Genomic DNA, 13064 nt, shown 5'->3' with positions numbered 1-13064 from the left:
TTTGAGAAGGTCTTGCTACCTTCATGGAAGAAGCAGAGCATCAGAACCTATACAAAGAAACCCTTTTGTCACAGCCAAGCATGTTTATGTTACTGGTATCAGAGAAAGTGTTAATAACTTCCAATACAATTTCTTCTTTAGTGAATAAAGTCTACCTGAAGAAATGAGGCAGCAGAAGTCTTATCTAGCATTTAGAGTCTACTTTACATGAGGGCATGCACCTCAGCTTGAGGAGAAAAGGCCACACGTTAAAAAGACTACATAAAGCAGTGTTCCTGCAGCTTGGCAAGTATTCTTCGCAGCACAATTCAAAATTCCTACCCTTCCTGAATCACTGCAGTACTTAGAGAAGATTATTTCAAAACATATTCAAGCAGTAATCCATCAGTTTCTTATTTCCATGAAACAAGTTTCAGAACCGATCACTAGGTGAAGAGTCAGGCAAGTCAGGCAGAGGCTTGTAATACGGAAAGTCACCTCCAGAATTTGTGTGTCCTACACCATTAAAATGTGGACAGAATACTAGTCATCACAGCAGAAGCAAAGGAGAAGTAAGCTTTAGTAAAACTTCACAAATTAGGTAATGAATATAGTTACACTACTGTTATTTAACTTAATAGTTGCTCTAATAGAATAGTTGCAACACAGTCAGCTGTTGCTCCTCAGATCCTGAAAAGCACTTACTACAGGGGTATGGTTTGGATCTCCTGCACAGAAGCAACAAACCTGTAACTGGAAATAAATTGTATTTGTTATATCTAAGTAGGGCAGTTGTGTTACTCGAGTTCTCTCTTGTGAAAGAAGATTGAGGGAACAAAACTACTGACCCATTTTTTAGGAAGAATGAAGCACATCCTGGAGTCCTGTTCAAAAGGCTTGCTTACAATACAATGTTACTCAAGCAAATAGCTCGACAGTACTCCATGCACTTGAATTGCAGCTTCACAGAACAGTTATTACACACAGCCCTCAAGCAGCAAGTCTTTATACACACAAACCCACTTTTCAAGGGTTGCTGCCAATCCCCCAGAGAGAAGCTAAAAAGAACTCCATACACACACAATTTTATTTTAATAAATAAAGTTTTACAGGCTCAGGCTTTTCTTTTTTGTTTTTAAATCACATATACAGAACAGGGAAATGCCTGACCAAGTAACATGAATTAAACTACTAACCTTGGGAAGGAATGCATGCCCTCTGTAACACTGAAGACCATAACTGAAAAGGGATTTCCCACCAGTAGCGTAGTAATTTACTTCACAGATTAGACAATTTGAAAGAGATGTGGCCAAAGCGAAGAGAATGACCCTAAATGGACCACTTGTCTTTATAGAGCCACAACAGTGCAAGGAAAGCCAAGAGCCCCAAATGTCACTTCTGGATGAATATGTATGTCTTCACATCCTTTTAGCAATACATTCTAACCACAAGTAGAGAGGCTAAGCACAGCAGGTATGCAAAATTATTCCATTGAAGAACAGATACTGGATGACACGGTAATGTTACATTTCAAGATTTTAAATTAGCAGATGCTTTTGCATCCCCTTCAGTATGGCAGTGGAACAGATCCCACCTTCTCTCATAGAGGTTTAGTCCAAAAACTTCCTGTTGGCATTAGCACCAAAGAGAGCCACTCTGATTTCTGGCATCATCTGTTGAGAAAAAGTACATCAGTTACATGCAACAGGCAATACAATCACTGTACACATTCCTCATTGCAGGCACTGTGGGATGGCTAGGCTAGGCTTCAAAACTGACACGTCAATTCATCTGAATTTTCTGAAGCCTTTACCTGATCACACGTTGCCTGCTACTCTACAGACTTAAAGGATGGCTTTATTGGAACAGGCTTCCCAGGGAAGTGGTGGAATCACCGGTCCTGGAAGAGTTCGGAAAACTTGTAGACAAGACCCTCAGTGAAAGGAAAGCCGTGTTTGTTGTAGAGAATCACAAAAGTAGGCAACTTGCTTCTTTCTATAATGAAATCCAATCCCACACACTATTGTGACATATTCGGATTTAATTACAAGACAAAACTAGTCAATTATATCTTGTTCACCTTGGCTGTTAAAGAAACTCACCTGCTGGGCTACAAGGTCCAGCCGACTTTCCAGGGTATTGGAAACCTTAATTTTACCATCACTGTTATAGACTTCAACTCCTCCAGCACTAGAGGGGAAAACAAAAAGTATCTGTGAAATCCATGGAGCATCTCAAAGTCAGAATGTGGCAGATACATTGTCCAAAATCAGCACTTACAGGCAAGTCAGATAAGTAGATAAGATTTTTAATTTTCTAAAAACAATCTTATTTTTGACTATGTCTTAACAGGAATCATCACAAAGCGACCCAGTGAAGCAGCAGTGCAAAGCACCTTTGGAGTTATCAGACAGCACAGCTACATACAAGGGTCCACATTAGCATGATCTAAATGCAAGCAGAGCTATGAAATTTGTCACTTCAGAACAGCTTCAGACTCTGTATTTTATTATTACTAGACAGCTTTCAGATTTGGGAAGTGAGGAAGAGTGCTAGAAGTGTTGTTTGTTGGCCCATAGATAAAGATTGCTAACTAGCAGAACATACAGGTTTGTGCCATGTCCTTTCTCATACTACGTGGAAATAGAGCCCTGCAGATATAAGAGACGCAAACCCCATCAAGTGATTATCCTGCAGCACTTTATGACTCAGTTTGCTTCCTCTTGGGATAGAAAGCATGGCTACATCTGCATCCTCTCTCTTTAAAAATGGTTAGGTTTCTATATAGTTATTCTCTAATTCAGTACTGTGAACCAGGCTGGAGGTTGCACAAAACTTTTATTGACATTTTTGATTGAGACAGTGCTTGGCTGGAGGAAACTGCAGAGTCTGTGCTTGATTAACACGAAGAAGTGCCAAATTCCACTAGAACAGCAGCAGACACACTGTGAGGATATTCCATACATAATTTTCTGAGACTGTTCTAGTAGGAGCTGTGGCTTGAAAAGTTGCATGAACTTAGTGCTCTGTGTAAAAGACTCTCATTTTCCTTACATATCCTCTGGCAGGAAGTTGTCTTGGTCAATGTGAACATCCACATCCCTTTTTGTGGCATTTTTGTAGATGGGAATGCTCTTCTGTACAGCAGTCTAGGATACAAGATAAATCTCCAATTAGCATTTAGACAAATGCTAGCATACCACTTGGGTTTGGCCACTCAATCATTTGTAGTAACAAAATTAAGGGATTGAAGCTTTTCTTTTTTTAATTAAGCAAAGGTATTTCAGTATGGCTTTTGAGCCAAACCCAATTCTTATTCTTCATGTTGTAGCAATGTCCAAAGTTTCCTAGGTAATATCCAAGCAAACGATCCCCAACTTGAAAAGCACACTTGTTCTCTTGCATTGTATCTGCAGCAGAAGTGCAGCAAGCAAAGCTTGTTTTCATGTCACACAGATGGGATCTGAGAAGCAAATAACTGCAGCCAGGATCCAGCCTTTGTGAGCAGGATACAGTCAAATTGTCCTAAGTGTCTTACCTTAACCATAGAGAGATCCTGTTTCCTGCACCGAACAACTAATCTGGACTCAAGCAGCTGGTAGAATCCCTGCACAAGAAAACCATTATAGTATCAGAAAGTCGACATTTTAATTGTCTCAGAATTGTTCAAACCCAAGAAAGGAAAGAAGCTGATCAATTTGAAATCCAAAACCTGACAATACTAGCTTCTTATCTAGGTCTTTGCTTGCAAGTTCACCTCATGCAGACATTCTGAGAAGACAGCACCAATATCTGGGAAAGAGAGATTCTTTCAACGACTATGGATTATGTGTTTCTTTGTTGGCTTCTAGTTCGGAACTGTCGTGGTTCAAGCCCAGCCGGCAACTTGGAACCACGCAGCCGCTCGCTCACTCCCCCCTTTTTCCTTCCTCCCCCTGCTCCCGGAGGGATGGGGAGGAGAATTGGAGGAATGTAACTCCCACGAGTTGAGATAACAGCTCTCCAGTAACTAAGGTATAATACAAACCACTACTGCTACCAATAATAATGATAAGAGGAATAACAAGGGGAGAGGACACAACTGCTCACCACCCGCCGACCGATACCCAGCCCGACCTGAGCAGCGATCTGGGCCTTCCGGGTAACTCCCCCCAGTTTATATACTGGGCATGACGTGCTGTGGTATGGAATACCCCTTTGGCCAGTTTGGGTCAGGTGTCCTGTCTCTGCTTCCTCCTGGCTTCCCCTCCTCTCTGGCAAAGCATGAGACTGAGAAAGTCCTTGGTCAGAGTAAACATTACTTAGCAACAACTAAAAACATCGGTGTTATCAGCATTGTTCCCAGACTGAAAGTCAAAAACACAGCACTGCACCAGCTACTAAGAAGGAGAAAAAATGACTGCTGTAGCTGAACCCAGGACAGGAACTCAAGTGCAACTAAACATATGTATCATAGGATAGAGTTGCCCAGATAATGTACATAAGGATCATTGCTGTTAAGTAGACGGAGCATGTAGCCAAGCTGACATTCTCATGTGCAGTTCTTGGAGAAGACATGCAGTAGTTTCAAATGCCTGTTGTAAGAACTCCTGCCTTGCAATTCCTGTAGTATTACATGAGTATAGAATAGGTTGAGATCCAGCTGGAAGAAACTTGCAATGACCATCTAGTCCAACTGTGACTACTGATGAGTACAGATCCCTCACTGGATCAAATGCAATGAGCCAAGACAGACGTGGCCAGCTTGCAATAGTGACACAAGTTTGTTTGATGTACAGCAATACCAGACCTAAGTGTGACAAAGAAACAACACTGAACTAGAAGCACAAGATGGTAGGAAACACTGTTACGAAATGACACCAAACTGGACTGGAGAGCTCCCGGCTGGATTTTGAGTTGCTAGTAACAGGACCAGTTCATACCAGAGGGTGGCACTAGCGGCTGCACAACCGACCCTGGCCAATGCTTATAGGATTTTAGCAGCTAATTTCTGGAGCTTGAGGATAGTATTGTAGGTAAGCAAAGTTTTGATTTCTGTCTGTATGTCTGACACAGATGCATACCGTTCCACAAGAAATTTGTCAAAGCCAGGACTTATAAGTTGCAAACGCCAAAAAGATTTTAAAAGTGGCTAACTATTGACTTCTAGGTTTGGAGAAACAGCTTTTGCCAAAGTACATCTGATCCAGCTAATTACTACAGAAGCTTAAAGCGTGCATCCTAAACGTGCATGTTATAACGTACGTGTGCACATCTACAATTATTCTTATAATGGAACTGCTGCTTGGTATAGGAGGTTTTACACCTTAAAATAAGTTGCAACCTTATCTGTTCAGAATTCAAGATTGAAAGACATAGAAGTGATGTTTAAAACTCAAAGCTCACCCAGCAACATTTGATCTAGATTCCACTACAACAGTTAACTTCCAGTGGGTTATTTCTGAAGACAGACACCTATGAGGATGCGATCATCTATTTTTTTACAATTTAAATATTTACCTGTAGAACTAGTCCGTCCAGCAGTGTCTGGTACCTGGCAGTATCCTTTACCACCTTGGCAAGTCTCTGCTTGGCCTCATTCAGCAAATCCTACATTCAAAGAAATCAGATCAGCAGAGCCCATCTGTTTGGCATTTGGTTTCATGCCTACCAACTTTCTGTACTCTTATTATAGCTATCACACCCTGCCAACACGTAAATGTACACTCCAGCTGGTGTTCATCCAAGCTAGACCTTCATCTCTGTGCATGGCACAATATCCTTTCCAAACAGTTCCCTTCTCTCTGCCCCAGTCCAAACCCATTATAACCTGACAAAAATTCCTTTTTCATTAAAAACAGAGAACTCAGTAGTAAAAGGATAATATTAATTCAGACAAACTAAATATGCTGTAAATCACTGCCTAATATAAGCTAATAAAATTACCCAAATAACATTCTTTCTGCTTTGTGGTCGAGCAAAGAAATCTAATCTGTCTTTTTATCAGATGATATTTGGGGTTTTTTTAATTGTAAGTAAATGCAAGGCAAAATTTAAAAGTGAGACCTTATTTTTAATTTGTAGTAGCTGGTTTTGATTATCATTATTCAGCAAATCAGTACCAGATGGGATTAAATTTTCAAGAAATTTGAGTCAACTCAAACACAACTCCTTGAAGTCAACCATCAGATAAAGAAATTGTATGATTTGGTATAAACATTTCTTTACTGCCCTGCTCCAGTGTTTCAAAGAAGAGTACATGTTAACACAATCAGTGCTAGGATATAAGACTATCACAATTTAATGTCACAGTCAAACCTAGTTATACTGTCCACCCTAGAATAAACAGCTTTTCTGGAACTGCTCATCTCTCTTGTTCATGAAAGAGGCCAAAGATGTGATAAGGGAAGAAAGAGCTAGCAGCATCTGACTTTAAATGTTTTAAAATGAGGAAGAGTGTTATGCATTACTCAGAAGCATGAGGCTGAGTCAGCAGATAAATGAGGAAGACTCATCAACAGAGACTATCACAATAGAGTTAGCTCCTCAGCCACCCACCCTCCTCCCATCTGTGAATACAATCTAAAGTTTGAAACTAGGTTTAAAGAATCAATAAACCGGTGACTTTCTTCTGCTAACTCCCCTTTTCATAGTAGCATCAACTTTAACATTAGCCAATTTTTTATTTTTCACTTCTACAGGTCTCTCAGTTTTTCCAATAGCTCAACAGCACCATCTAGCAGAATATGGAACACTCCAACTGTTCCAGAGATGGGGTAAGAGACAGAGGAAACCTACAAGCTGTACAATGAGCAGAATGAGAATACACTACACCTGGTGCAAGACAAACATAGTAAGCCTGAACTAAGACTAAATGTAGCCTTCTCTGATAAATGATCACTCACCTTATATGTCAACACATAGATAAGTCACCCACTAGAACAAGGAACAAACCTCTTCACGTACTAGGGGCCACCAAAGGAGGCAGAAAAACCTGGTTAGTGGCATTTTAAGCCTACTTGCTTAAGCCATGCAGCTTTAACGCATAAATGTTGCTTCAGGCAAACAGAACTTCAAAGTTCTACCAACTGTGCAAGAGAGAGTTCCTGCTTTTTAAAGAAATAAGCTATTGTCCAAATGATAGACACAATACTGCCTGCAATGTTCCTGGCAGAGAACTGTACTTCCCTACAAGAGAAGATAATAGAAACTGTGAAAATAAGATAAAGCAGATTAGCAAAGCTGGACTAAATCTTTAATGACTTTTCAGAGCAGCTGGGAAAGCCATTTTTGTATGCTGAAGCAAACATCACGCAATTACAAATCATATTTTTCTTTAGAGAATGGTTAAGAACATTCCCTAGTAAATGGTAGAAACAAAAGTTCTGTTGTCTTTACTACAGAGATACTCACTGCAATAAGGTCATCCCTTGCCTTGAGGACCTTCAGTCTTGCTTGATTCATCAGGTTGGACATCTGACTGCAAGTTGCAGATAAAGTTGAATCAATCCATCAGACTTTGACAGAAGAACTGCAACGTTTAACTGTATACTTCACATTTAAAGTTAACAGTAGTACATTTAACAACAAAGCCTGTTCACTTGTTCGAATTTGCTTCTGAACTTGAACAAATGACTTGCAGAACCCTGTCCTTCAGTAAAGGCCCACCAAAACTAAACCTGACATGATCATTTGTCCCAGAGTAACAGACCAGGGTAGAGTTCTAGACATTAAATGCATAAAGAAATATGAAAGATTCTTTCACCACACTTAGTAACAGTTATACTACTGTAGCTCACCTTTGATAACTTGTCCCCAGGAAAACCAAGAAATTCACAATCAGAAATATTTGCTACAATTTGCCTATTTGTCAGGGAAAAGCACTTTTGTATAAAATTAGCAATAAAATGAGAGCTTGGGCTCTGAAGACAGCCATCTAATCTAAACAACTTACATTTTCTTTTGCTGTTCAATTTGTTTCTCCTTCTTTTCATAATACTCCATGATTTTCAGCCTCTGTGTCTGAACAAGGCGACCCTTCTCAATGTTGAATTCTTCTTCTGCCTATAGTAAAAATTAAACAACTGAAGTGGAAATTGATTCCATGGGCTGAAAAAAACAGATTCAAAATGAGACAGCCATGCTTTCAGAGCACATTCGTAGATAAGCTGGGGTGATACAATTTATGGCTCCATGTACAGAAAACATGTCAATCAGTACTGAAGCCAAGGGAGTACAGGATGTGTTCTGCTGCACAAGAACCTTGCTAAGATACAGCATATTTTATCAATTCACTGACGCACGTTTCTTTGCAGTATTGATTCCTCAGGCACAAAATTACCAAATTTATATATTATATACTGTTAAGCAAAACTCATTTAACCTGAGCTTCAGATCTGATTTGTTTTTACAGAATTGGTCTCTCTTCCAGCTACAAGAGATTCTACCTAAAACAAGCTATCCAGCCCTCAGTGTCCACAAGCTTCATTACTTCAAGTAAGTCTTACACAAGGAGAGTAACAGTATAGCTATTACCTTTTCACAAAGCCTATCCAGACAGCATGTGAAAAGAGATGAAATATTTTCCTATTTACACCTGAGAATCCAGTTTCAACTTCTGACTTCTATTTGCAGATCCTCAGGAATACCTGCTTTAGTATTGATTAAATATTTGTGTAGATTTAAATGTTTAAGGAAGATTAAATACTATCAATCAGTAACACATATGCTGAGTCCAATACCAACAAGGTATTTCAGTACTGGTATAGTGCAGGTGGTTAGAGTTATAAGGTACCATTAATCTTTCTTTATTAAACAGCTACATCCACCAGGTTAATATTAAACTCAGTCTCTTGTGGATTAACCTAAGTGAAGAATTCTGCAAGTAATTCAGCTCATGCCTTACATATAAATTTACGTTTTAGTTCCTCAGGATACCTACTAAATTGCATCTAGAATTAAGTCTGCAAGTGGCAACACAGGTTTAGGAATGAACCTGCTTACAGACAAACTTCCACCAACATAATTCAACCAGTTTAACTCATCTTTTCTCATTTTGGTACATATATGAATGCTTGTGTAAGATCAGTGCTTTAATTTACTACTGATGCTTCTGCCTGACACACTATGGAAGTCATAAAATTAAAATTAAACCTTCTGGTAACAACTTGGTATGACAAACCTTATCAGAATTCATCATCATTCAGAGAACTCCTTTAATCCTCAGTGATGTCAAGTTATGTATAGGAGGTGGGGAAGGTGTTCCACTTCATCCAGTCTATTCATATTACCACTCAGTTCTCCAGATTGCTTAAAAATGAATGAGTGAACTTGCATATGAATAAATTTGTATTTAAGAACCAATAAGAAAACCTGAGCTCCGACTTGTTTTCATTTGTCAGAAGCTGACAAATATTAACTTTATGTGGTAGCATCGCTTTTTGCCCTGTAATAACTAAACATGAAGTAACCTGTAACTCACAGAAGCATTCTAGGACTGCTCTGACTGTAACTATCAAAACGGGATGTCAGGTGCTGTTTTCCTTTTGCACTTACTAACATAGAACTTCCATTTTTACCTTTGCATCTATTTCTTCAGCCTTTTCATTGGCTTCCTGTTCAATGAAAGCCATCATATGCTTGATCTGTAACAAAAGAGAGAAAATAAAATATTTCGTGTTGGAAAAGACTTTGATGAGAGTACTTTACTGTACTCATTTGTACAGTAGGCCCCTCCATAGCCATTTACTAATTCATATAATGTTTATAATGTTGGTTTTTCAAGGAAATTAAATTGATCATACAGGTCAAAGAGTGAGTTCATCTTAACACAGATTATAAGAAAACCAAAATAATTCTCTGTAATGCTGTTTCAGTGGCTGTCATTAGAAGAATGTACTTTAGATATGCAACTATGCAGGGAAAAAAAAATTCAAAGAAAAACCACACAACTTTCCCTCCCTCTCAGGATTAGTAAAAAAAAAAAAAAAAAAGAAAACACAACCCACTAATAAACCCCCAAATCCTACCACAGTGCAATTAGTCTGTTTGTTAAGACATTTACACGAAACACAGAAGATTAATGTTGAGTCTCTGCTCTACATCATGTTTAGATAGTGTCTGAATGAACCTGGACCTTCCACACCACATGACTGGTGAAGCGAAGGACTACTGGCCACTCTGGTCAGATCTGTACAAGCAGAAGTTCCTTTACACAAATTGACTTTATAAAGTGGCTGCCTAATAGTTTGGAGGAGCTGGGGAAGGAGACAGAGACAGCAGCAACAGTTGGTCAAGACCACATCAAGAACGTCACACGTTCCTTTAGAGCCTGGTATGCACTAATATGCTCTAATTGAAGAACCTTTCTGAAACCACCTCAAACCACTACAAAGCATAGGTCCGACAACTTAAAGACAAGGAAAGGAATTATACAGAGTTCTGGTTATTTATCACTCGCCTATCTGTGACCAGACATAAGTTTAAGTTCACATTTGGGGCAAGACAGTAAGCACTTGTGCGCAACCAAACTGCAACTTTGAACAGGCATAGCCACTTCCAAGGGCAGATGGAGTGGACCATATACTTGAACGAACCACAAAAACCTAATGACTCTCTGCGTGCACTTAGTGATGAGACATGTTTTGCTGACAATCTCGTCTGAATACACTTGCACAAAAGATTCTATTTATATAATCTCATGTTAAAATGAAATGCTTTAAAGAAATAAGAAAGGTGTCAATATGAAAACTAGCCAATGTGCAGAACAGCGCTAGCCCACATAGATGAAAAACCAGAAGTCAACAGACAAGTGGAAGATTATAAGCATGTGCAGTGGAAGAAGTGAACTATACTATCCACCATCCTCAAAATCAAATCAGCAGTTTTTCTTTTAATTCCAGCTTGCAACACTTCCCAGTGCATGTCCACCTACAGTGCCACTTTCCTACCCTGCTCCACACGTGATTAGACTGGCTAAACCAAGCTTTATCTCTACCTGCATTTCAGAAAGGACAGGAGAGGCATACAGAATAAGTCACTATTTTGCTGAATAGCCTATTGTTGAAGGAGATGAAGAACTTTTGGACAGCAGTAGTAAGCCTTACGTTACTGAGTCACTTCCTCCGGTTTGGTTTGGTTTCTGAATTTTAGACTTTAAACAGTTCTTGGTGTTCAAGAAACATCCCCTGATAATGAAGAGGAATAAGATGGAAGCAAGCTAATACGGCATCCACTTCCTCTAGTCGGCGAACACGGAACAGGGTTATTTCCTTCAAAATCTCCTGTACTGAAATCCCTTTCTGCTTTTCACAGAAATTAAAAGAGATCCTAACATCTATAAGTAGGATTAATTTTAACAACACTGACAAAAATACGTTATTTTTAAATGAGAAATTAATTTTAAATGAAGTTAATAACTTTATCATAGCAGCATTCCCTATAGACGGGAAGAACGGGGTTTTCCCATCAGTAGTAGCGTGATCATCCTTTCCATGGGAAGTTCTAGATGTTAAATTAACTTTAGCCAGAAGTGACTAGCTGGGTTAGACAGAAAAACCTATTAAACACCTTTCACAGAATAAAGCAAGCAAGTCTATCAATCAGTGGGAAAAATTCTTCTCTAATTCATCTCTAATTCTTAATTAGAGATGATTTTCAAAGTGAAAATTACTGAAAACACCCTGGAACATAGTTCAGAGGACCAGTTGGCAAGTTCATACCAGATGTGTACACATGCAGAACTGTCATGCCATCAGCAGCATTCTCTTTTCCAGTTAACAGAATCACCCTAGGCTCAGGAGTGCAAAACAACAGGAGAGTTGCAGATGTGAAATGCTAAACATTACATGTTTAGTATACCAACAGATCCTGAATTAACCTCTCAAGTTCAGGTCTGTGGTGGCTTTCAGCTTTATTTTTATCATCCTCATGGAAGAAGCAGGAAAAAATAAACAACCTTTGCTAATAAAAGGCAATAGAACATAATGTTACAGTTCCTCTTTTGGAGAGAGCCAGCCTACTGATTTTACTTTCAATGTGATGCCTCCTTGCCAAGAGACTATGTTTACTGAATGAGAAAGTGAGACACAAAGCACTTCTGATGCAAAGGACAAAGGGAACTTGGCTGACCTGCTCATCACCTGTAGGAAACTCCACAGACCAGTGCCGACTGGATCTGTGCAGTCTTTAGCATGGCACACCATTTTCAACCCAGCTCAAAGCAGCTCTTTTAGGCAAGGCCAGTGTTTACTGTCAATAAAGACAAAGTGTCCTGCCTCAGGAGGAAGTGTTCATAGACAGGGCTGTAAGTTTCCACTGCAAGGGAAGCCCAGGTTGTGCTACTCTGTTTAGGATATAAAAGTGAAAAGGCATTTGCGAATGCTGAATAGTTAACCCAAATGCTAAGTTACAGCTAATTAGATGTAATACAGCTATAAGAAAAAAAGAGATGGAAAGTCCTTAGAAAGCAACATGTAAAGAGGCAGTACTTATCTGGGACAATATATTTATCTGTCTTAAAGAGCAATTAAACACTGCAGATGGCATAAAGGCTACTCATGACCCCTTTCATTGTAAACTGGTATAATATATCATGAAAATGCTTCAACAAAGTTCCCCAAAGGGTGGCCAAGCAATCCCACCAGGGAAAAATTCACTTTCTTCAAAGACTTCTCCTTCTGACTAGGATTCCCACACAAGACCTTTCCCCTCCACCATCCCTGCCAGTGTTCCATTTTTTGAGGCCCCAATCCACAAACGAAAGCCGGACCGGGCCGCAGCCGGTCCTGCTGTTGCAGGGTTCAGAGCTGTCACTACCCCACCCGCTCCGACTCGCCCTTTCCCGGACAGACTGCCCTACAACCTGAACCCCACACCCTAGCACCGCCTCAGGGCAAGGAAGCGCCCGTCCAACCCTCGGTGCCCCCCTCCTCACGCTGGGTCCGCCCTGTCAGCTCCCCCCGCCCGGGCCGAGGGCAGTGTGGCGGAGGCAGACCTGGTCCCCGCTCCGGGCTGGTCCCGCAGCACTACCTGCTTCTGGACGTCGGCATCGCTAAGCGCCATGGTGGTGGTGGTGACGGCGGTGGTCGCGGAGCTCGGGAGAAGGC

General features: G+C 40.1%; 1 protein-coding gene across 3 annotated transcripts; it reads right to left on the bottom strand.

Moving 5' to 3' along the window:
* Window positions 1-1050: 1050 nt before the first annotated feature.
* On the bottom strand, window positions 1051-13050 carry ATP6V1E1 (ATPase, H+ transporting, lysosomal 31kDa, V1 subunit E1). 3 transcript variants are annotated; one of them, XM_010022819.1, is made up of 9 exons: window positions 12988-13050; window positions 9537-9602; window positions 7913-8022; window positions 7372-7438; window positions 5479-5568; window positions 3518-3586; window positions 3034-3128; window positions 2082-2169; window positions 1051-1652 (listed from the first exon to the last, which is right to left on the bottom strand). In XM_010022819.1, the coding sequence occupies exons 1-9, from the start codon at window positions 13018-13020 to the stop codon at window positions 1590-1592; spliced, it is 681 nt and encodes a 226-aa protein (XP_010021121.1). In that variant the 5' UTR covers window positions 13021-13050; the 3' UTR covers window positions 1051-1589. The 3 variants fall into 3 exon arrangements, with proteins under 3 accessions (XP_010021121.1, XP_010021123.1, XP_010021122.1); XM_010022821.1 differs by lacking the exon at window positions 5479-5568 and having other exon boundaries at window positions 12988-13020; XM_010022820.1 differs by lacking the exon at window positions 9537-9602 and having other exon boundaries at window positions 12988-13020.
* Window positions 13051-13064: the final 14 nt, after the last annotated feature.

Source organism: Nestor notabilis, unplaced genomic scaffold (genome assembly GCF_000696875.1).
Source record: "Nestor notabilis isolate BGI_N333 unplaced genomic scaffold, ASM69687v1 scaffold20189, whole genome shotgun sequence".
Lineage (NCBI taxonomy): Eukaryota > Metazoa > Chordata > Aves > Psittaciformes > Psittacidae > Nestor > Nestor notabilis.
The sequence above is the reverse complement of the archived record's forward strand: the minus strand, read 5'-3'. Positions and strand labels throughout refer to the sequence as shown.

Coding starts and splice junctions, on each gene's coding strand:
- ATP6V1E1 (XM_010022819.1), bottom strand. CDS start 13,020: ATGGCGCTTAGCGATGCCGACGTCCAGAAGCAG. Junction 2,170..3,033: donor AACTTCCTGCCAGAGGATAT/GTAAGGAAAATG, acceptor TTTCCCCTCTAG/TGCTGGAGGAGTTGAAGTCT. Junction 1,653..2,081: donor TGGACCTTGTAGCCCAGCAG/GTGAGTTTCTTT, acceptor TTTTCTCAACAG/ATGATGCCAGAAATCAGAGT.